General features: G+C 40.1%; 1 protein-coding gene across 1 annotated transcript; it reads left to right on the forward strand.

Moving 5' to 3' along the window:
• The first annotated feature begins 316 nt into the window (after positions 1-316).
• GPR37 (G protein-coupled receptor 37) lies at positions 317-24,703 on the forward strand. Its single transcript, XM_058724425.1, has 2 exons — positions 317-2,229; positions 18,876-24,703. The coding sequence occupies exons 1-2, from the start codon at positions 1,129-1,131 to the stop codon at positions 19,692-19,694; spliced, it is 1,920 nt and encodes a 639-aa protein (XP_058580408.1). The 5' UTR covers positions 317-1,128; the 3' UTR covers positions 19,695-24,703.

Consider the following 24,703-nt stretch of genomic DNA (forward strand, 5'->3'; position numbering starts at 1 on the left):
TCTGGGGAATTAACGTGTCCCGCCCATCTCCAGCTCCGCGCCCCGCCCTTGTTCCCTCTCCGCTTCCAGCTCCTACGAGTGAAAGCAGCTACAAAGGGCTTGAATGAAACGTGTGTGGGTTTAATGAGTCGTAAACCACCAGGGAATCCAGTCTCCCCACAAACCGGCATCTCTCGGAAGAGGCAGAGGAGGGGGAGGAGGCAAGGAGCGGAGCGCTGGGTGTCGCCCTCGCGCGCAGCGACAGGAGCTGCGGGGAGAGGCCGGGCCACCTCCCCCTTTCCGGCCATGCACCGCCTCGCCCGCGGCGGCTCCAGGCACCACACTCTCCGCCCGGGTAGCGCCCGCTGTCGCCGCCACCAGCTCTTTCGGCCGCCGGCACGGCACCGTCCACCGAGGAGCTGCGCCCGCCCTCCTCACTCCCGCCACCGACTCCCTTCTCCGCCAGGACGCACCGCCCAGCAGCCGGCGCCGCCCCCTGGTCAACTTTGAGCTGGAGGAGAAGCAACTTTGACAGTGACCACGGTTTCGCATCCCGCTTCTCCACGGCAGCCGCGGCCTGGCGAGTCGCTGGGGTTAGGTGGGGCAAGAGTTTCCCGGGCGCGTCTGCGCGGCGTCTGGCTGTTTGCAACCTGTTTCCAGCGAGCCGGGAGCGGGATTGTGGCTGCCAGTCATCTGAAGAAGGGGAACTTGTTTTTCTCCCCCCGTAGCGACCTCGGCTTACAACTGGAGAAAGCGGTTGAAAGGATGTAAAAAGGCAGCACAACTGTTACCAACTGGATAAAGCTGTATCGAAAGGATGTAAATAGGCAGAGCAACTGTTACCAAGAAGGCAACCACCCAAAGGCAGGGAGGAACGTGGGGCTTGGTCCGGGCTTCTCCCGGTAGCAACATTCATCAACAGTCAGGTGTTGGTTACAACTTTTCAAGGTCAGCCGTCGGGAGCAGTGACTCCCTCTCTGAACCTTGCGGGGGGGATACGCAGCGCTCGGGGTGGGTTCGGCCGAGAGATGCACGGGAAGCCAAACGAGGAAGGATTGTAGAGGGGGAGGGTTTGTGACCCAAGACCCATCCCCCAACCTCCCCGTAATCTCCCGTCCCCCACTGCCGGGGCGGGGGTGAGTATGTGACATGTGTCTAACTCTCAGCAGCAACTTAGGCAGCAGGTGTCGGTCCTGCTGCGGCCGCCGGGTGCGCCCTCACCGAGCCATGCGGGCCCCGGGCTCGCCTCTCGCCCGCACCTTGCGGGTGCTGCTTCTGCTACTACTCAAGGTTTCTGCCTCTCCTGCCCTCGGGTCCGCTTCTTCGCCAAGAAACGAAACTTGCCTGGGGGAAAACTGTTCACCTGCACTGAGCCACCGTCGCAGCAGGGACTCTTGGGGACTGGGAAATTCTGCAGAAGACCTGCTAGCCCGTGCGCTCAGGGAGGAGGAGCAGGGGGCAGCGGTGCGCGCACCGCCCTTTAGGGACATAAGGGCAGCTCCGGGAGGTGACCCAGGTGAGGGCAGAGGGGCGGAGGCGTTGATCGCAGAACCCTCGGGACCTCCAGCCAGGCCGCCTGGAGCCTGGAGGTGGAAAGGTGTCCGAGGTCAGGAGCCCCCTGGAACTTTGGCGAGAGGGAACCCCCCGGCTCTCCAACTCCTCCTTCAGATCTCAGAGGAGGAAGAGAAGGGTCCTAGAGGCTCTGGCATTTCTGGGCACAGCCAGGAGCAGAGTGTGAGGGTGGAACCTGGCGCCAGCGACCTTTATTACTGGCCAAGGAGAGGCGGGAAACTCCAGGGCTCCCACCACGACACCCCACCCAAGACGGTCAATGGACTGTCTGGGCACGAAGGGAGGACAATTGCACCCCCTGGCAGGGCGCTGGCCCAGAATGGGTCCTCGGGCGAAGGGATCCACGAGCGCGGGGGTCCCCGCCGGGGAAACAGCACAAACCGACGCTTGAGAATAAAGAACCCCTTCTACCCACTGACCCAGGAGTCCTACGGCGCCTATGCGGTCATGTGTTTGTCTGTGGTGATCTTCGGGACTGGCATCATTGGCAACCTGGCGGTGATGTGCATCGTGTGTCACAACTACTACATGCGGAGCATCTCCAATTCCCTCTTGGCCAACCTGGCCTTCTGGGACTTTCTCATCATCTTCTTCTGCCTTCCGCTTGTCATCTTTCACGAGCTGACGAAAAAGTGGCTGCTGGAGGACTTCTCTTGTAAGATTGTGCCCTATATCGAGGTAATGCCTTCCAGGGGGTCTCAAGCTACTGGCTTTACCCATTTCTGGGATTTATAGCATCAGAACTGCTGTTCCACGCACCTACCTGGCTGCTGAACCCCTTCACTTTTTTTCTGGGTACCTTCCTCCATTTCTCTTGCCAATCATTGAGAGAGAAGGAGGGAGGAAGGAGGGAGGGGGGAGAGAGAGAGAGAGAGAGAGAGAGAGAGAGAGAGGCAGCTTTGTTCCCCCACCTTCAAATTCATTTTCTCCTGGATTATGATATAATTAATTATGATCTCATAATGTATAGAATTGTTTAGATTTTAAATTTATCTCTCTGAATATGGCATTTATATATATTTTTTATTTGGCACCTATCCGAGATTCTAGGGTTAATAAGTGACCAGTCAAGGTTGTCTTACCAGAACTCAGCGACCACAAAAAACCATGTTTTGTTTATCCAGTAGGCCTCCAATATGATTTCTCCCCAAGAAGATTATTGCATTTTTTCTTAAATATATAAGTTGGAATACTATTTTATTTAATAAAGGAAATCTGCTTTTGTCGGTTGGCTTCATGATATGTTAATAACCTTCCAAAATTAGTTTACGTGTCTTTGGCTATCTGCCATGCTATCCCATCTAAATTCTTATGTCATTTTTTATTTCTTTCCTTTTCCTTCTCCATTTCTTAACAGTTTTATTTCTTTCGTGTGAATGCACTTAAGCAAGAATAACACGTTGGCCATCATGGCATAGAATTTATATGTAGATATATAAATTCCAGAAGCATACAACATATACTTGTCATTTGTTAGGGTATTGATTGGCTATTTTAAGGGATTGACTAACTCCAGAAAATTTCTTAAGAAGAAGAGGGAATATAACAGGTTCCAAACTTTGGAAACAAAAATATTTCTGAGGAAAACCTTACTGTTTCTTCTTACAGCTAGTGTCCTGAACCATTATTATGGTGGTTGGAATTTGCTCTTTAAATGGCCTCTCTTTAAACACCAGCTCTTGGAAGGAGCCCAAGTGCTTTGTTGCCAGTTGTGTTTTTAGCCAGCTGGCCCTTGATTTCCTCCATTCAGACTGCCCATTTCATTTATGGAAGCAGAAGAAGGGAAACTGTAAATATTCCAGAGCCCCTGATCCTGTCTGGCACCAGGGCCAGTGACACTATGTTCAACATTGTTCCAGGGCCTAAAGCTAGGGGATAAGTAAACAGAAAACAGTACCTACTTAGAAGAAGTAAGGGAAGAGACAGTAAATGAGACCCTCTGTTATCCTGGCAGGGATCAGATGCAGAATCATTCCATGCTGGCTAAATCAGCTGTTGCTGCTTCACCAAGACCTAGGGTTTCTCTTGTTGCCAGGCTCCAAGTAGCTCTGAAATGTCTAATTTATTTGGTAGTTCATTTTTGAATTGCAGAGGAGGTAATTGAATTCATGTAAGAGAAATGTGCCTATCAATTGCAGCTTCAAGGTCAAGATTTAAGATTTCTCTGATTGTTTGCTTGAATAATGCAGAAGAAATTGACATACAAGAATGAGACAAAAGTAAACTATACAGTGACCAGGAGAGTTACCTGCTCCTCCCCCCCCCCCCCCCCCCCCACCGCACCGCCATACAAGAGAAGTGTATTGGCTTGTCTAAAATGTACTGGGCATGATAAAACCTTTATACATTAGAGGGGAAAAAAACATATAAAGAAGACAGAAAAAAAATGGGGAAAGAAAAACCTATTATCCAAGTTCTTGAAAAAAAAAACTTTAAAAGAAAGGAATCCCATCCAAATTCAGAAAAGGATATAAAAACTCAGGTTTAATGCAACCTATGAGTTTTGAGTGATGATGGTATTATGTATGTCTTTTCATTGTTTTTCTAACTCTGAGGATTCTTAAAAAATGTGTATTTTCATTTGTATTTCATTTTTTAATTCTCTGCTTCTTAAGTTTATTTTTTTACCTCTTTTATTATTAAAACAATTACTGCCTTTTTTGTTTTGTTTTGTTTTGTTTTTTGCTCTGTAGTTTTTCCTATTCTTTATAGCCCTATTTTTTTAGTTATTAATACTAGGTTTTATTTTCCCTAGAGAAGCAAAGGTTGGAAAAAAATTTACTCATTTTTTTCTTTAAAAATTAGATTATAATATACATTTTTTATTGTTAAAGTAATGAATATCTTCAGATGTAGTGTTTCTACATTCCTACCTAATCCTATTCTTCTGAAATAATTTTATAATGTGTTAGTATGTTTTGTGAAAATAATTATTGGATAGTAGTATCAGCTCCATAGTTCCTGATTTTGAGAACAAGAAATACAGTCCAAAACTCAAAATAAAACAGTTCTGCCTCCAAGAAGTAAGAGATTTAGTGCCTGTTCCGTGTCACGTCCCTGAGAAATCCAACCCAAATGTGGATATTTGCTTCACAGGAAGTTTATTGGGGTGTGTGCTTAGGTTCAGTGCCTCCTAGGGAATGAAGGAAGCAGAATTGGGCAGGGGGGAAAGTTGAACCGTGATACAGATCCCACTGAGACCTCAGCTGATACCACAGGGAGTTGCAGGGCCCCGAGGGCCTTGTACAATATCCTGAATTGAGGCAAGATGGCCCAGACTTTATGTCCCCTAAAGGGACCAGTCACTGGATGCAAGTTGCTTCCAGGAAGGGGGCATAACCTTGAGCTAGGTGGATCTCTCTAAAGGGCAGTTCCTAGAGAGGGATGCAGCTAAGAGCCGTCAATCACCACTAGTCCCAGAAGTTGGAATCAGCACTTTATACCTGAAGGAATTCTGTGGGGAGGCAGTCTGGAACCACAGCCCTCACCACAGTGGCTTTTGAATTATCATGTTAAATTAGAACCAGCGGGCAGTCTGATCCAAACCCTCTGATTTTAAAGATGAAACATGAGACCCAGAGAGGAGAAATGATCATCTCAAGCATATATACCTATTCCGTAGTAGCCAGACATTTTGTCTCAAGCTTGTTTATTAGACAAACATCTAGGAGGCAAGAATGTCCAGGGAGTGTTTTCTTTCTATGTCTGCTCCTTGGTGTCTTTTAAAGAAGATTTTTATATCCAGTAGGTAGGGAAAAAATAAGCCCAGTTAACATCATTTGCTATGTGATGAAGTTTATGGCTTTTTATATTCTTAGGTTTCATCTTGTTTGTCTTAAATTAACAGTAAGTTCCAGGGGTGCCTGGCTGGCTCATTCGGTAGAGCATGCAACTCTTGATCTTGGGGTTGTGAGTTCGAGCCCCACATTGTGTATAGGGATTACTTAAAATAAAACCTTTGAAAAAACCCAGAACATTAAGTTCCAGAGTTGGTAGCTCTTTTAAAAAAAAAAAAAAATTTTTTTTTTAATTTCAATAATCTGATACAATTGCAGTTTTTAATATGTCAAGCATGATTACTTTAGTTACCAAATCAAGTTATATAGGTTACATTTCATGTTCTCAAAATCACGAAGTGTTTTAGATTGGTAAAAGACACTATAAATAATTACATTTCTTTAAACTTTCTCAAAAACCTTTTCCCCACCAAATTGTTTTCTTCTTGACCACAAGGCTTCTAAAATTATTTGAATTTTATTTCCTTTTATTTAGATTTTGCCTTCTCTTCACTTTTTACTCTCTTATATTTACTATATTTGTTGACATCCCCCCATGCACGTTATTATTGATTTATAGTGTATGATTTACCTTTTAGATAGTAATCTGTTTTGCCTTATCCAGTGTTTTTATTTTTAATATTTCTTAGTATAAAATTTTATCCACAATTAATTTTTATTTTTTATTGATGTATAATTGACACATGATATTAGTTTTGGGTGTACAACATAATGATTTAATAGCTGTGTAATCGTGAAATGATCACCACAATAACTCTAGTTAGTATCCATCACCTTACATAGTTATGACATTCTTTTATCTTATGAAAATCTTAAGATCTACTCTTTTACTTTCTTAGCAACTTTCAAATATGTAATGCAGTGTTATTACCTATAGTCACCATGTTGTACATTACATCCCCATGACTTATTTTATAACTGGAAGCTTGTATCTTTTGACACCCTTCAACCATCCCCAGAAATTCCAGCCTCTAGCAGACACCGGTCTCTTCTCTGTTTCTACGAGCTTGGTTTTTTGTGTTTTGAGATTTTTCATTCTTTAGATTCCATATATAACTGAGATCATATGGTCTTTGTCTTTCCCGGTCTGGTTTATTTCATTTAGCATAATGCCCTTGAGGTCCTCCATGTTGTTGCAAATGGCAAGATTTCATTCTTTTTTTGTGGCAGAATAATATTCCATTGTAAATATATACACATACCTACGCACACCACATTTTCCTTACCATTCATTCATCAGTGGACACTTAGGTTGTTTCCATATCTTGGCTAATGTAAATCATGCTACAATGAACATAGGGGTGCGTATATTTTTTCAAGTTAGTGTTTTCATGTTCTTCAGATAAATACACAAAAGTGGAATTGCTAAATCATATGGTAATTCTATTATCAAATTTTTGAGAAATCTCCATACTGTTTTCCACAGTAGCTAGACCACAGTTAATTTGTATTCACAAATTTTCTCTCCTCTCTTCTCTTTGCCTTTTTTTCCTCTTCTACTATAGTTCTTTCCCCACCCCCACCCTCCCTACAACTTCAGTATTAGCATAGTCTTAAGGAGACAGTGGACTTTTGGGGAAAGTTGGGCTTGTGTAGAAAAATAGGAGTTGTTTCTTCAGCAGAAATTACACATCTTTGCAATTTACATTCAACTCTTGTTTTTATTTCACTTTGTTGGGATAAGGCTTGACGAGAGTAGCCAGCTTCCTGGGTCTGTTGCTAGAGAGTTGTTTTATCATATTTAATGTTGCTATGAGTGGGAATATACTGGGAACTGTTGTACTTGATAACTTCTCTCTTTCTACTCCAGGATTCTGGTATCTTTGGGGCCTAGTGATAAATCCTGTAAGGACCAAGGGCAAATGGAATGGTAGGAGAAGGGGATAGGAGAGAAGAGAATCTGAGTGGATGGTGGTCATCCTAACAGACACATCATTTTAAACTCGTTTATCAGATAGTAGACAAAATAGACAAAATAAAAAAATCTAGAAATAGACAAAATAAACAAAACTATGCTCAAAATGATAGTTGTATGTGGAAAGAGAGGGGCAAGGGAGAGGGAGGGAAAAAAGGAGGGAGAGAGAGAAAGATGGAAATGAAGGTCTGGGTATGGACTGCAATAAGAGAATGGTATAGGAGTTTCCTACCATACTATTCCTTTAAGGATGTAAAAAATTATTAAAGCCAAATAATCCAGGCACTGAATATGGCAACTGGAACAGATCATTGCTCATTACTTGATGGAAGCCAACAGGTCAGTGTATCGTCTGATTCTAGTCCGCTGCCAAATATTTATTTCTGTTGGGACATTAATTGGAAGTTTTGAATGATACAGGCTCCCCCTTAGTTTAAAGAACTCATACCTTTATGATGTGTGATAGGGAAGAAGGCTTCAAATAGTTGTAAGATAATCCCAGATCGAACTTTATTTTTATTTTACTGGGACACAAGATTCCTACGTGAGGGTAGAGGATGGATAGAGGGAATGCATCTCCCCAGGACCCCTGGACCAGGGATGATTTGTGAAAGATCTACAATCTTTTGTGGTGAAAAGAGCCAAATTCTCCAATGGCTTTAAAAATGCTGTTTTTAAACTGAGTGGAATAGATGGCTCCTTAATTGCCTGAGGCTGTAGTTAGCACTGGCAGATAAGAAAGGAAGGATCCTGGAAGCTGAAGATGACTTACCACACAGGTATGCGATTCCACACAGATTGCCCTAGAGCCCCCACATTCAAGCAACAGCGCACTTAACATGGCGGATGGCAAATTTGCTTGAGTTGTGGATTAGCCATTAGGTATTCTGATGGACTTGTAAGTGGAAACAAACAGTTTTTTGAGCAATTTGAAAGTTACTAATAATATTCTCTGGAAAAATAAACTCACTGTGTGAGAATGGTGCTTAACAAATATTTTATGACTTCCCATTAATCCTTTAATAATCGTTTTCTACATTTCCATGGGATAAAAATAGTTGATGATTCTCACAGACAAGTTTTAAAAAGTTATACAATGAGTTCTTATTTACAATGCCATTTATGAATAGTGTATGGCAAGGTTTACTGAATTTAGATTCTACATAAATAAAAGTTTTATGATAATCAAATGTGAAATTCAAATAATTTCCTTAACTATTTTTTATACTGAGAAGCCATCCTTTTCTAAAGTTTGTCAGTGAAGACACACAGAAATATGGATTTTCTCTACTCCCCTTCTTGAGATATTCATTGGCATTCAGCTTGGAAGGATTATATATAAAACAGCAGCACCTAATAACTGATTAAAGAACAATTTGAGTAATTCATTATCTTCTATAATCCTTTTCCATGTATGTCATCATTCATTCATTTATTTACTATTCATTTACTCATCAAAAATTTATCGGACTTTTCTACTATATCAGGTACCATGTTAGGTGGGGATGGGAGTAGAAAGCATGGGAGAAAATGGGGGAGAGTTTCCAGAGATTAATAACATAGATTCATTACTGCTTTTAAAGTTATAGAATAAGTGAAGCACTTGGGTGGCTCAGTTGGTTAAGCATCCAGCTCTTCACCTCCCTTCAGGTCCTGATCTCATGGCTCTTAAGATCAAGCCCCAAGTCAGGCTCTGTGCTGACAGCCTGGAGCCTGCTTGGGATTCTCTCTCTCTCTCTCTCTCTCTCTCTCTCCCTCCCTCCCTCCCTCCCTCTCCCCCACTCGCATGCGCATGCGTGCACGTGCACATACACACACTCTCTCTCAAAATAAATAAAAATAAACTTAAAAAAATTAAGTTATAGAGAAGTAATGTTCTGCAGTGTAATGAGTGCTATAACAGGTTTATTTAATTTTTTCATGTTTATTTGCTTATTTTAGAGAGAGAGAGTGTGTGTGTGTGTGCACACACATGTACATTTGCACACAAGCAGAAAAAGGGCAGAGAGAGAGAAAGGGAGAGAGAGAGAGAGAGAGAGAGAGAGAGAGAGAGAGAGAATTCCAAGCAGGCTCTGCACTGTCAGTGCAGAGTCTGACGTGGGGCTCTAACTCATGAACCTTGAGATCATAACCTGAGCCAAAATCAAGAGTCCGACGCTCAACTAAGTCACCCAGGTGCCCTATAACAGAGGTTTAAACAGGGTATTATGGAAGTCAGGAATGGGTCCTGGAATGAGTCCACTCACAGTTGTACTCAGAACCAAAAATGGAGAAATACAAGTGAAAACTGTGCTCTAATTATTTTTCAATCGTATTCTTATTAATCTGCATAAATCTATACAGCCTAGGTCCATGATGAAAAGATACAAATATGAAAGTCTCTTAATTCTCGCTTTCTTATTTTCTCAATATTTCATGGGATAGGAAGCCCATTAGAATGATTGGCAAGATAATTGAGCAGATAGGACAGCCCTAGAAATTTCACTTAGAACACAGAATTATTCTAAAAGTTAAATTATTATTTGGAATACATTGCCTGAGATAACCATCTCTGCCTTGGAATTATGAGTCTATTAGCCATAAGGAATTAAGTAAATCAAATTTTAAAATTTTACTTAAATGAGGGGCGCCTGGGTGGCGCAGTCGGTTAAGCGTCCGACTTCAGCCAGGTCACGATCTCGCGGTCTGTGAGTTCGAGCCCCGCGTCAGGCTCTGGGCTGATGGCTCGGAGCCTGGAGCCTGTTTCCGATTCTGTGTCTCCCTCTCTCTCTGCCCCTCCCCCGTTCATGCTCTGTCTCTCTCTGTCCCAAAAATAAATAAAAAATGTTGAAAAAAAAATTTTTTAAATTTTACTTAAATGAATGATTTATTTAACAGTGTAATAAATAGTACACTGATTTGAGTCCTTTTCTTCTGAAAAAAATCTCAAAAATGTACCTCTTATTTAATTTGACCTTAGAGAACCTAGGAAGAAGGGCTGACAATGGAGATACTTTAGACCCTATTATAGATACTTCAGACCCTATTATAGAAAGAGTATCAGAAAGAATGGACTTTCTCAAGAATTGGATTAATCTTTCAAGCAAGAAAGATTCTGAGTGAGGACTTATCCTGAGTTCCCATGGATTGCCAAGATACCTAGTTATACTAACAAAGCATCCTTCAACAGCAAAAAGGAAGCAAATATACCTGCAAAAGCAAAATAGGTCTGAGTTTATGATTCCCAGGCTGAGTAGGTGAAGGCGTATCTACCATGCTTTTCACCCTTCCACACCATGGACCTTGATAGAATGTTTCCACCTTTAAAAGCTCTTTCCATGTGCTGCGACTAGATTTAACAGTGTCACATTGGAAGCACAGGGATCTGTGTCTGGGGTGTGGACTGTGTGGGGAGAGGGATGGGCAAGCTACTATGCAGTGAGATTTGTGTCTGGCATTGCGCTTCTGATTTCATCCTCCTGGGATCCTCCTGTCCTTTAACTTCCCAAGAATTGACCTGCCAAAGTCTACTAATTAACCCGACCTTCTTGTCAAGACTAACTCTCAAGTATCCTAATCAGAATGGCATTCTTTTTGCCAGAGGAGATGATCTCATCTAAACTTTCAAGGTAGAGTGGAAAATGGGGTTGCTACAACTTCAGATATGGGGCCTCTCTATTTGAAAAGTAGGTATACATACCTTCCATAAAACTTCCATAAAACACAGGATGGAATCACAGTGCCAGGCTTATTCCCGAGATAGAATACTTTCAGTTTGTGAATTTATGATGGTTTTCACTGTTATTTGTCAGCACACTTGAATGGTTCATAGCATTAACAAGGCCAAGGTCACTGATTTGATCCAGGACTGGAATGAGTCATTTCCATTAGTCTATGACTGTGCTCAAGGCTGCCATTTTTTACTTCCTGCTCGTCACTCCTCACCCTAAGTGCCTTTTCTCCTACCTTCACTGTCTTCTCCTTGGCTCAACTTTCTCATGTATAGGAAAAGATCTGTTAACTCATTCACAGCAAGATGAAAGATTTAGAGGTACATACATTTTATAGGAGGATTGAGTGGAGAAAGAGTACTTCCTTAACAGACTACCAAGAGTGGAGTTTTGGCTAAGAGAAGAGAAATTTTGTCTTCAAAATTTCGGGTTTCTTAGTGTCATTCAAATCATAATTACCCAGCCACAAATGGGTGAGGAATATGTTTTTAGTTTAGGTTTTCTGTCATGCAAACTAATATAATTAAGGACAAAGGAAAATTGGTGAAAATTGATTACTGTTCTTTGGAAGCTCATCAGAGCTTGGGATGGCCAAGCTTGGGCTTGGGATAAATATTACATTTTTAAATGGATTTTAATTATTGAGAATCAACATGGAATACATAAATTATATATATTAACATCTGTTGATTTCAATAGATTGTTTCCCTCCTAGGACAAATGATGTTAATCTTGCTTCGCTATTTTTTATACTAATGAGCATTGACACATTTATAACCAAATTATAATATTTTACGCAAGTTGTAGTAAAATGTGTGTGTGTATATGTGTGTGTGTGTGTGTATACGTATATATATGTACTGTTATACTGTGTATATATAGTACACAGAAATGTACTGTGCTACAGAAGCCAGAAGTCACAATTGGTAGGAAACCTTATGTCAAGGTGGGACAATAAGGTAAAGAAAGATTTATAACATCTATACAAGTTTGGGGGTGATATGTTAGCTTTTAAATAGTCTCAATTGAAAAAAAGAGAGAGAGAGAGAGAGAGAGGGAGGGAGCCAAACCATAAGAGACTCTTAAAAACTGAGAATAAACTGAGCGTTGATGGGGGGTGGGAGGGAGGGGAAAGTGGGTGATGAGCATTGAGGAGGGCACCTGTTGGGATGAGCACTGGGTGTTGTATGGAAACCAATTTGACAATAAATTTCATATTAAAAAAAATAGTCTCAATTGTTTTTAAAATAAGTAAGAGCGTGTTACTAAACTTAAGCAAAAGGGAGGGAGGTAGAGAATGAGACAATAGTAATAGTCAATGTCTTCAAAATATTTTGCTTTTCCATAACATTGGGAATCAAGTATAGATGAAATATATCGGGTATAATTGAAATAAATGGATATTTATAATATGTGGGTGTATCAGACTAAATCCTAGTGATTTTGATAAAGGTAAGAAGCCTTCTCTTTGTGGAAGAGTGTCTGTAAATAGCTTTATTTTGTTTTAGAGATGCACGCATGCCTGGAAGGGGTGCGGCAAATCTCTCCTCCTTGCTCTATTTTGACTTGGAAACACTAATGGATGTGTGTTACTACCACAGTGTCATGACTTGCATGCTTTCTGAAATGAAGACCTCTTGAAAAAGGCCATCTTATTCACAGCAGAGTCTCTGATAACATGTTAGTCCCACTGGTGTTCAAAGAAGCGTCTCTTTCCTGGAAAAGTTGCCCTCAAGTGCTGTAAGCATAAGGATTATGGAAAATGCAAGAGGACGCCAAAGACATACAAGCTGAAGACATTTAGAGTTTCAAAGGAAACTCTACCCTGTGCTCCTCCTGCTTTTTTCCTGACTGATTGTTAGGCCTGTAACCACAGACTTATAATAGATTATCATTCATGGTCCAAATGAATGGGTTTTCTTAACAGTAATGCCCTTGTTTTGTGAGTTACTTGTATACAAAGGAGTACACAGAAATAGATCTACTTAAACATCTTTTTGAGGTAAAATATAAGTTAGGATAGAGTACAGTTGTCATGACTTTAGCTAGAAATTTCCCTATTTTCTAAAAATCAGCCTATTCACTGTACTGAAGCATATAGACTTAATTTCATATGAAAGACATTTTGCTTTGGAAGTACATTGGTCTTCCCCCCCCCCATTGTTATCACTGATTTATATCAGAAAGTTTAGCAAGAGATACTATTTATTTGGTTAAGAGTTGTACTTTCATAGCTTACTCTCATTCAAAATGATTTCTTATCTGTCTGTCTGCAGTACGCTTCTGAGAAATGGAGCAACAGATAAGACAACAGCCAAGGATCTTCCTACAAAGATCCTTACCATTTTTCATAAAGCATCCGTGCATACTTTCTTCCTATCATTTTGAGGGAACGGGAAAAGTGACTATGATGGCCTAGGCTTTCTCATGGGCTGATATTTTTGTATTGAATTTGAACTTGAACAGTGGGAAGAACATCTTGACCCCAGAGCTGCTGCTTTCCCACGGTGAGTACTCATGTATCAACTTTGTGCCTGCCCAGTGCCTCGAAGCAATGCCACAGGTGGCTGCAGCTTGGAGAAGCCTTGCCACTCTGGATGTGGACTGAGCGGGCGCTGAAGGAGTTTTATGGTTGTTCCTCTGGGATATGGAGAAGGGCGGAGCATTGCTGTTTGAAAGAAAGATTTTTGAATTGTTCCTTTTGATTCTCTTGTTTGTGTATTTTGATGCCAACACCCTCAAATGCTTAATATCTTTTTCCCAAATAGTTAAAAATTTATGCTTCCAGCTTCCCTCTGATCTTCATTCTCAAAATTAATAGTCTTGTCTATTAGAAGTGTTTACAGTTCTGCTTTTGTTGATGTTAATTATTTCTCCCATTGCAGTTTAATTAATAGGAGATTGCATCTTACTCATTCCATCTCTCAGGATGTTGCTTCAAAAAACCACCCCTTACCAGCTTTACTCCCAAGAGCATATTTCTTAGTGACGTTGAATTTTAGCCATCTGATATGGTCATTAAATGCAGAAGATCCAGCATTTATGATACAGTTTTATAATTGCATATAATTGCACTATTCATCTCGGTAGAATTTCTAATGAGCTGTAAGTAAACAAATACGTTTGAAAACTGTGATAGAGATCTTTTCATGTTACACCAACATTTTGCATTTTTAATTGCATGGATAGATTTCATATCTGAGATAGCAGAAATTAGCCCACCACCCATGATCCAGATGTTTTTTATCAATTAATTTCTGAAGTTGATTCTTTACAGATGCTTAAGGCCTTCTATAAATAATTTGGGGAAGTACTGAGCAGGGGCTTTGTACCTTTCTTGCTCTTTCGCTTCATAAAATCAAGTGCATAAGTGGATTTGCAGAAAAGTATCTGAAGTGATAGCACTGCAGGCAGTGGCAGTAAGAGGGAGGAGACATCTAGGACCGGCCTTGGGGCTGCGGTTGCTGTTGGCAATTACATGGTAAGTGCCATCTGCATTTGGGGCAGCATTTTACTCCAAGGCCCCAGCTCTTGTGACTTTCCTGCTTCAGCTGGATCCTAACGGAGGAGAACACCATCAGAGAGAAGTATGATTTGACAACAAGAAACTAGGTGAAGGAGCCTCCTGAAACTTGTGTATGAAACTTGGGAAGCTTCCCTCAAACCGCGATTTGGATTACAGATCAAATATGTTCTTTTAAACATATTTGGTGCTCAGTCCTAAAGCTTTTGAGAATATGGCTGAAGAACTAAGCATCTGCAAATAAAATACAATGTAGAAGGGTGCCTGTGTGGCTCGGTCGGTTAAGCACCAGACTCTTGGTTTCTGCTCAGGTCATGATCTCACGATCGGTGGGATCGAGTCCCGTGATGGGCTCAGGCTTATAGCATGGAGCCTGCTTGGGATTCTCTCTCTCCCTCGCTCTCTCTGCCCCTCCCCTGCTTTCACATGCAAATAAACTAAAAAAAAGAATAGCATAGAATTCCTGAGTGAAAGTAGGAGCACATGTAAATTTTGCTTAAAACTTGCTCTGGCTTTTGTTATCATGTGCAATGAAATATACAGAACCTAGAAAGCATTTTTTGGTTTTCTAGCAAGTGAGCTTCTTCTAATTAAAAGTGGATATGTATCACAGTTCATAAATATCTAAGCAGAGGCAGTCTAACACACCCTTCTTAGTACATGTCCACCTACGTTCATCGGTTATTACCTTTCATGAAATGCTTTGCAACAGACTGAGAGTTAGGTATGCAAATGCTAGCTCTTGTGATCATTGGTCCAGATCTTAAATCTCTGTGTTTAAAATTAAGGAGATTAATCAGGGGAGAAGATGCTATCTCTTGAGTGTTATGTGTTCTTTGTAAAGAATGATAGAAAACTACCAAGCAAATAGATGTTCCAAGTCTCTGAGAGATTGCCTGTCGTCAGATTCCCTAGTGTTTTTGTCTTGCCAAGCTTTCCTTTTAATAGAAATGCTATTCATAATTGTAAAAGAATGCACAGCATTAACCTTTGTAGCTTTATTTATGGACTGACTCAGGATACATGGGTGACATGCACAAAGATTTGCATTAGTGAAGATGACACAGAAAGCCTTGCTGAGGATGTGTGTGCATTTGATAGTTGGAGAACCTTTTGTTGTTTTCTGTTCTTCTAGAGAAATGAATCAAACTGCTTGAAAAACTAGTATGTAAATGTAATGTTTCAGAAATCCATGAAATAAAATACTGCAATTTCTAAGTAATACTGTTCGATACAGACCTTGAGAAGAGAGCAAGTCCTCGGGTTTCCATTCAAAGTGTGGCAGTTACTGACAGATCTGATCTTAAGACAGTCGCACAGCAGGGGCCTCAATTTTAGACTTATTTCGAATCTCTGGCAGAGATGCAAAATAAATTACCATCAAGATGAACAGTTCATTAATTTGAAGGTTAATTTTAAAAACGTGTATGTAGAGATGACTTTTTATGGCAGTCATATCGGATTGATATTCCTTGTACTGGTATGTATGCAAAACTTTCTGAAGATTTTGTACAACAGGAATTGTGCTTATAAGCTCAGTCATGTAGTCTTGATCTGCCCTGATGTGGATTGTGAGTCATACTTTTTCTTCAGTTTTGCTTTTCATACACTTAAGCCCTCATTACATCTCGTTTTCAGACTGTCTCCACTAAGAGTTGTGAGAATAGTCAGGGCATGGATGCCACGTCCTTACTTTCTATAGCGGGACTGGTAGACGTTGACTAATGTGTTGCATGTAAAAAGGGGAGAACATTGGACATTGGAACTCTCGTAGAATCTGCAAGGCAAGTTGCCATCGTTACTGGGGAGAGTGACAGCTTGAATGTGGCAGATAAACAACCAATGTGTTGAGTGTCCAAATTGTTATGACAAATGGTTTTCCTTTTTTCAACATGATCCCTTTGAGTTCCAAAAAATTAGACATTAACATTTATAAAATGTTAATGTCTAATTATATATATATATAATGTTAATGTCTATTATATATATGTTCAATATATATATGTAATATATATGTCTAATATATATGTATGTATGTGTGTATACATATATATATATATATATATGTATGTATACACACATATATATATTTCCCCCCTTGCTCCTTTGCCAAGGCATGACCAATAGCTGCCAGAGGAGAGTGCATGCACATACCGAGTGTCCAGGGTACACCCCAAAACATCTTTCCCACCTAGGGAGTTTTTGTCTCCTGTTTCATCTTAAACCTCATGGACAGTTTACCATCTACCTTCATTGTCTTTACTTAAGTATATAAATAATGGCTACATGTATTAAACATTAAATTACTTCAATTTCCTCTGAATAATTGAGTAAATCTGGTGCTCCCAGATGACGACCGTGTTTATCTTGTGACTGTGAGAACCACCTTCCCCCTCTTGGCTGACTATGACCTCTCTGAGGGAAAGAACGGTTTCTTGTTTCTTTCTATATCCCCAATATCTAGCAGAGTGTTTGGCACATAATTGATATCAATGAATGTATGCTTGCGTTGAGTACATGTCTGTGTACCCTATTAGAGTGTATGATGTTTGTAAATATTTTACAGACTACAGAATGATAGTATGTTTACATTAGGAACATGCATTTATATTCCTGGCAAAGTATCTGTGTGAAAAAGATATGTACATAGTTTTGGTTGTTAACCTTTAATTGTTGATTTAGTTAGATGCCTGGGCCATGCACATATATGAGTTTGGATACAGGGCTCTATGTGGGCAGCATCAAAGGGTTTTTTGATCTGAAATTTTCCTATGACTGGTATATTTAGACATTATATCTGGCTCCTTTTTGCATATTTTCATGGTTACTTTTTATGTCTCCTATTTCTCTGACCTTCTTTTAGTATCATATAATTTTAAATTTGATAATGTACTTATTTCATGGTAAATGTATACGGCTGATATATGCCTGATTCTGTACCTTGCTTCTTTTGGCACATAAGTTCATAAGTGGTGGGTTGTCTCTTGCATATCGTGATTTTTAATTGTGAATTCATGTTCCCTTGAGTTTTATCGGTGGATTTCTCTGAGGCCCGCTTTTAAAGTGCGTTTTTCCAGAGAGGTTTGTCCTTTCTTCCACCAGGTGCCTGGGACAATTTAAAATTGTAATTTGGGTTTTTCTGAGCCACATAGATGGTGTTAATTCTGGCCTTAGGCCTGTGTAAATTCGGGCTCCTGGTTAGAATTTGCCCTTTTTTAAATCTCCAGTTCACCTAGATCCAAATCATGTAATGCAGACAAGTTTCTCTACTATTTCCCTTTATGTTTTTTCTCTATATACCCATGAAGATGTCACTATTTGGGGAATTTGAAATTCATAAGGGGATCTTTGACCTAATCCCCACAAACACTGACTCTAGCCTTGTTTCTTACCTCTCTACCTGGGTACCTGGCCCCATCCCTCTGGCTAAAACCAACCTGAAACTCTCACTAGGAAATGCAGATGTCCCTAGGGCAAGCATGCAATGTGCAGGGGGAGGAGTCACTGACCTGTTGGGCATTTGTTTTTTCATTGATTTCAAATTCTGGAGACTTTGCCTTTCTTGTTTTCCAGAAGTATATCATTTGAAAATAATATTAAAATACTTTATTTTGCATTAGGAGAAATTGGAGATCTCTACTCATCTCATTTGTTGGAAATAAAACTCTTGTATGTTTTAAGTTTATTTATTTGAGGAAGAGAGAGAGACAGAGAGACAGAGACAGACAGAGAGACAATGGAGGAGGGGCAGAGAGAGAGAGAGAGAAAGAATCTCAAGCAGGCTTTGTGCTGTCAGTGCAGAGCAAACTCACAAACCGTGAGATCATGACCTGAGCTGAAACAAGAGTCAGACATGTAACTGACTGAGCCACCCAAGCGCCCCGATAAGCTCTTAAATGTTTGCTGTGTGTAAGCTGTGCTATCGGCCCCAACACTGGAAAACATTACCCTTTTAGTAATGAAAATGGGATACACTCAACTATCCTTCCTTATCTAGATCTTCTGGTGGCAGGCATTTTTGTGGTGACTAAAATTCTTGGGGTGTCTGTGTTCTTTTCAATAACAAAATGGTATTGGACTAGTGGGTCCTTATGGATCCTTCTAGCTGTAAATTTTTCTGACTCCATGACCCTGAACCACTACATTTCTTTCCTTTTTTTTTTTTTTCCTGCCTATTTTCATCTTTACAATGATTTGGCAAATGTCACCAACCCAGTTAACCAGTTAACCGTGCCTCATTCCAGGAAATTGTTCTGTTTGTGTTTTTTCGTTTGCTTGTTTTGTTTTTTCCCCCTGTTTTGCCAATCTGTATTTATTGCCTAGTATTCCGATCTTTCAGAGATCGCCCGGAATAAAAGCATTCTGTGCTCCTCCCGCAGGTGGCTTCCCTCGGAGTCACTACCTTCACCTTATGTGCTCTGTGTATAGACCGCTTCCGAGCAGCCACCAACGTGCAGATGTACTATGAAATGATCGAGAACTGTTCTTCCACAACTGCCAAGCTTGCTGTCATATGGGTGGGTGCCCTACTGTTAGCACTTCCAGAAGTCGTTCTCCGCCAGCTGAGCAAGGAGGATTTGGGGTTTAGTGGCCGAGCTCCCGCGGAACGCTGCGTCATCAAGGTCTCCCCTGACTTACCGGACACCATCTACGTTCTAGCCCTTACCTATGACAGCGCAAGACTCTGGTGGTACTTCGGCTGTTACTTTTGTTTGCCCACACTTTTCACCATCACCTGCTCTTTAGTGACTGCGAGGAAAATCCGCAAAGCGGAGAAAGCCTGTACCCGAGGGAATAAGCGACAGATTCAGCTGGAAAGCCAGATGAACTGTACAGTGGTGGCTCTGACCATTTTGTATGGGTTTTGCATCATTCCTGAAAATATCTGCAACATTGTTACTGCCTACATGGCTACGGGGGTTTCCCAGCAGACCATGGACCTGCTTTATATCATCAGCCAGTTCCTTTTGTTCTTTAAGTCCTGTGTCACCCCTGTCCTCCTTTTCTGTCTTTGCAAACCCTTCAGTCGGGCCTTCATGGAGTGTTGCTGCTGTTGCTGTGATGAGTGCATTCAGAAGTCTTCGACAGTGACCAGCGACGACAATGACAACGAATACACCACAGAACTCGAACTCTCGCCTTTCAGTACCATCCGCCGCGAAATGTCCACTTTCGCTTCTGTTGGAACGCATTGCTGAAGAACAGCCTTTTCTTTGGTTAGATCTATGTGTTTGATTTTCATATCCTGTCAACGTTTTTACTTCATATTTTTCCCTGCCGGGGAAAAATGCAACGAAAGAGAGAAATATTAACGACTGTAGAACTGATTTTGCAAATTAATATTTGTGCTTTGAAAAAAAAGGTTTATATTTAGTTATTTAAGACGTATGAGAAGGCCAATAGTTTTAGATCATTACATCTGGTATGGTGCTAATATTTTATTTGAAAAAAGTTACTGCACCTTAACTTAGTTAATTACTAACTTTCTTTTAAAAATATAATCAGTGTATATTGATGATAGCCATGCGATTTTGTAGGTTATTTTATGTTTGAGTTGTGACTGACAGTATATTGTATATGGTATCGTGAGATGATTTGTAGTTAAGGAGCATTCACAAAGTAGCACCAAATAAATTATACTTTATTGTTTAATGTCATTGTCAATCTACTTTTAACCGAGATTCAATAAATCTTTTAATTGCCTTAAATACACAATTACTGGTTCTACGCACAATTTAAAGTCAGCCTTATTGCTTTAAAGTTCTATTTTCCTTTAAGGCAGGTAATCACTATGTTCTAAAGCAGTTTTCCTAATAGTACTATTTTATATGCATGATTCATATACAACTATATTGTATGTTCAAACAAAATTGTATTTTTAATATTCAGATACAGATGTAAAATTACTTCCAAGTATTTATAAAATGTGAATAGACAGCAGAGCAGGAAGAAAGTATCTTTTTTATCATTATTATTCACCTCTGAACTAGCATATAGAGCTATAGATTTTCCCGTTATGAATTATGGGCAGAATCTAGGATTAAGACATGATGCACCTGTCATCTGATTTCCTCTGAACACTGACCTTTGAAGCACTCTGAATTCTAACTTTTCTCCACTTAAAAAATGAACTTGGTTACATCTGTGTGATTTAATTTCTCGAAGTAGAATGAAAGTACCGTAGTAGGATAATAAAATATTTATATATCTTGATTTGAACACTTGAATATTCAAATTTATTTTGAATTGATATTCCATAAGCTTCCAACAAAAAACTAATCCTCTCCATTTGAATATTAGATTCCCCTCAGGAGTTTAAGCTCTGGCAGTTGTGTAGGATGACTGCCTACCATGCAGGACACGTGTCTAAATCAGGTGGCAGAGACAGCGGCCTAGCGATAGATGTAACGTCTCTGTCTTCAGACAAAGCATAGAAGGGAAACCAATTTGCTGGCCAGAAGCCATCCTCTGTTTTCAGCTTGTCAATTTCTGTACATTGAGCATAACCGAGTGGTGACTTCTTTCTTCCAGATTATAGCATGATGTTTTTTAATTGTTAAGCTTTAGTGTTAGAAAAATTACTTAATCTAGACCGTTCATCTTCCAGATGACACTCAGATTAACTAAATGACAATGTGCAGAATATCTCCTTTTCCCTAGTCCAGTACTCTGTGAAGGGATTTCCACCCACCCCACTGCCCCACTATCTGTATTGTATGGAATTTGAGGGATTTCCACCCACCCCACTGCCCCACTATCTGTATTGTATGGAATTTGAGGGATTTGAGAATGAGAAAAAAAAAAAAAAAAAAGATACCATTGTCTTCTTATAGATCCCTGTAATAAATCTTTGGAAAACTTCTTGAGGACACCTAAACTAGGTTTTGGCTACTGAGATCAACAATTGTGATTTCACAGTGTCTCTCCTGAGACTTAGTCAGCTTTATAAATCAAGAAATACTGACTGAGGTGGCTCAGTCAGTTAAGCATCCGACTCTTGGTTTCAGCTCAGATCTGGCAGTTCGCGGGATCGAGCCGTGCGGTGGGCTCTGTGCTGACAGTAAGGATCCTGCTTGGGATTCTCTCTCTCTCCCTCTGCCCCTCCCCTGCTCATGTCCTCACTCTCTTTCTCACTCCCTCTTTCTCTCAAAATAAATAAATTTTTAAAAAGAGAGAAAAACTGATTGAGAACATGATGTAGAAAATGTTCTATGTTATCCCCTATAGTAAATAAAAGTAACCAGAGCTTAGTGTCAGATTTTCAAAATCAGGCAGGGGTGGCATGAGAAAGCAGGAATAAGACAAATGCGTGTACAATGATGGTTAAAGCCGGGACCCGCTAGGGAGGTGTAAAGGTCCATGATGGATCGATCAGAAAAGAGAGAGAGAGCCCACCAGACTGGGAGAGATCGTGAAAGGCTGTGTAAGATAACTGGATGGATAGTCTGTCAGAAGTTTGATAAAAGTACTATGAGGAGTGAACACTCCAGGAGGAGGGAGCTGGTTAAAGGAAGAGAGAGAAAACTCGTGGGGTATGACTGAAGAATAAATGTTTGGTTTGGTCCGGTCTGGTTCCCATGCTATGTGTGCATAGAAGCCTCATGGAATATGTTGATGAAAATATGCACTGAAACCATATTATAAAAGGGTCATGCTTTGAAAGATGTTCAGACGGAGTCCTTCAGGAAATGTGGCTTGTTTTTTGAGCATTGGAAAAACATTGTCGCAACTCTGTGGTAGGAAGATCAATTTGAAGACAATTTAAATGGGCTATTGGGAAGAGTCTGAAAGTGAAAAAACAATTAGGAAAATATTATACAGGTTGGACTCCAATGGAGGCAGTTGGGACTCAAATTTCTTTTTTCCTGGTATCCTTGACTTTCAGTTGAAACATATGCCTTCTTATTGAATGCTATCTCTGTCAAAGTAGAAACTTTGATAACCACAATGAAGTCATCCCAAGGGTGAAGTAGCTTGGAAGTTTTCTCATGGCCTTGATCACAGCTTTCTCATAAGAATTCCTACAGCATGCTTTAAAAAAAAAAAAATTAACCTTTTTTGCTCTACTTCTTTCTAATCCAGATCCCGTCCCGTGTCTTCCCCCTCCTCAAAGTTTCCTTAAGAAGAGAAATTCATGCATAAGATTAAGTCTACTAAAATTCTGATTGATCAGAAAACTCTACAAATGGTGTCTGAGCTACTGAACCAAATCAACTCTGTGGTTTCGGGATAGTCAATAAAACTCTCTTCAAAATATCTATGTCTGTATCTATATATCTAGATGTATGTCTATATAGATATAGATTATTCATTATATCTATTATATATCTATAACTGGATTGTATAATCAACTCAGCGTTTCCTTGATAATTCACAATTCTGAAGACTTCAAATCTATGACTTCAAAAATCAACTCATTTACATTCAACTCAATGATCCTTTATTAAACCTCTTTATGCCTGGTGCTAGGCTAGGCAGTTGGAACACATAATTTAACTTTTTTTCTTTTCATTTATTTTGAGATAGCTAGAGAGCACGAGCACGCATGAGTGGGGCAGGGGCAGAGAGAGAGAGAGAGGGAGAGAGAGGGAGGGAATCCCAAGCAGGCTCTGCACTACAGCGTGGAGCTTGATGTGGGGCTTGAATTCATGAGCCATGAAATTATGACCTGAGCCAAAGTCAGATGCTTGACCAACTGAGCCACCCAGGCGCCCCTAACATTCTTAACCTTAAGATCCTTGCAAATAAAATTTCGTGTGACAAGTGCAGCATGCATGAAGCACAGAGTGGATGGTGGGAAGCTGAAAGTGAACCAACTCCCTTTGAGAGCTCAGTGGTTGGGAGGAGAGAGATAGGAATGAAGACTTCACAGAGGAGGAAGAACAAACGAGCACTTGGTTCCATATTTTAGATCTAAGTGATTTACATCTGAATCCAGATGAATTTGTGTTTATTCTATGGACATGTTGATACTGTTTTTACAAATATATGCTTAATAATTCTTTTTTTTTCATCATTTACTTTTTTCTCATAAAAGTGGAATTAGAATAAAGGTCCACTTCCTTAATAATTATGATAAGATTGATTTTTAGTGTGTTATAAAAAGTATGCAAGTGAAATTGAGTGCAGAGCATGGATGGGTGAAATAATGACTCTTCCATTATATCTCAATTCATTTATTCAACCAATGAATACCATTTATTCAACTTACTACTATATGTTAAGCACTGTTGTGTGTGCATGTGCCATAGCTGTTAAAAAATTCTGAAGAAGCCCTCCCCTCTCTTGTTGAGAGAGACAGAAATTATACTAAATAAATGTTAAAGTATTATATACACATGGTATGTTTGATAATGAAAAGTAACATGGACAAAAGGAGTACCAGTGTTAAGGAGGGATTAGGAAGAAGACGTTAGTGTAAAGGTGATATTAGAGTAAACAAGTTATATAGCCATCTGGGGGAAGAGCAGAGGGAACAGGTGAGGTGCAAAGGCTCTGAGGTGGACACATGCCTTGATAGGTTTCGGGAATAGAAAGTGGCCAACGTGGCTCGAACAGATTGAGGGAGGGGAAGAGAAGTACCATATGAGATCAGAGAGCTGAAAGGATGCCAGATGATAAGCTATAGCAATGACTTTGCTGTTTATTCTGGGTAAGACTCCGTTGGATGGTTTAGAGAGAGGACTGACTTGACTTTTTAAATAACATTTAGTTATTTAGTTTTAAAATTAAGATACATTTTTCATTAAGATATAAATTCACCCCTTTTAGCATATAGTCCTGAGCACATATCATCATGTAACCACCACCAAAAAGTATAGAACAGTTCTATCATTCTAGAAAGTTCTATAGTTCTATAGAACAGTTCTATCTTTCTAGAAAGTCTCCAAAGACACATGGAGGCATGTGTCTTTGTAGCCAACTCCTTATTTCACCCTCAGCCCATCTACTGATCTGTTTTCTGTCCTTATAATTTACCTTTTTCAGACTGTCATATAAATGGATTATACAATATATAGCTTTTGAGTCTTTGCGTAATATATTGGATATTCATCCATGTTGCTGTGTGTATCAGTAGTTTATTTCTTTTTATTGTGAAGTAATATTTTATTGTATGGATGTATCACAGTGTATGCCTTTCCCAGTTAAGGGACATTTGCACTGTCTCCAGTTTCCAGTTGTTATGAATAAAGTCACTATAAACATT

This window comes from Neofelis nebulosa, chromosome 4 (genome assembly GCF_028018385.1).
Source record: "Neofelis nebulosa isolate mNeoNeb1 chromosome 4, mNeoNeb1.pri, whole genome shotgun sequence".
Classification (NCBI taxonomy): domain Eukaryota; kingdom Metazoa; phylum Chordata; class Mammalia; order Carnivora; family Felidae; genus Neofelis; species Neofelis nebulosa.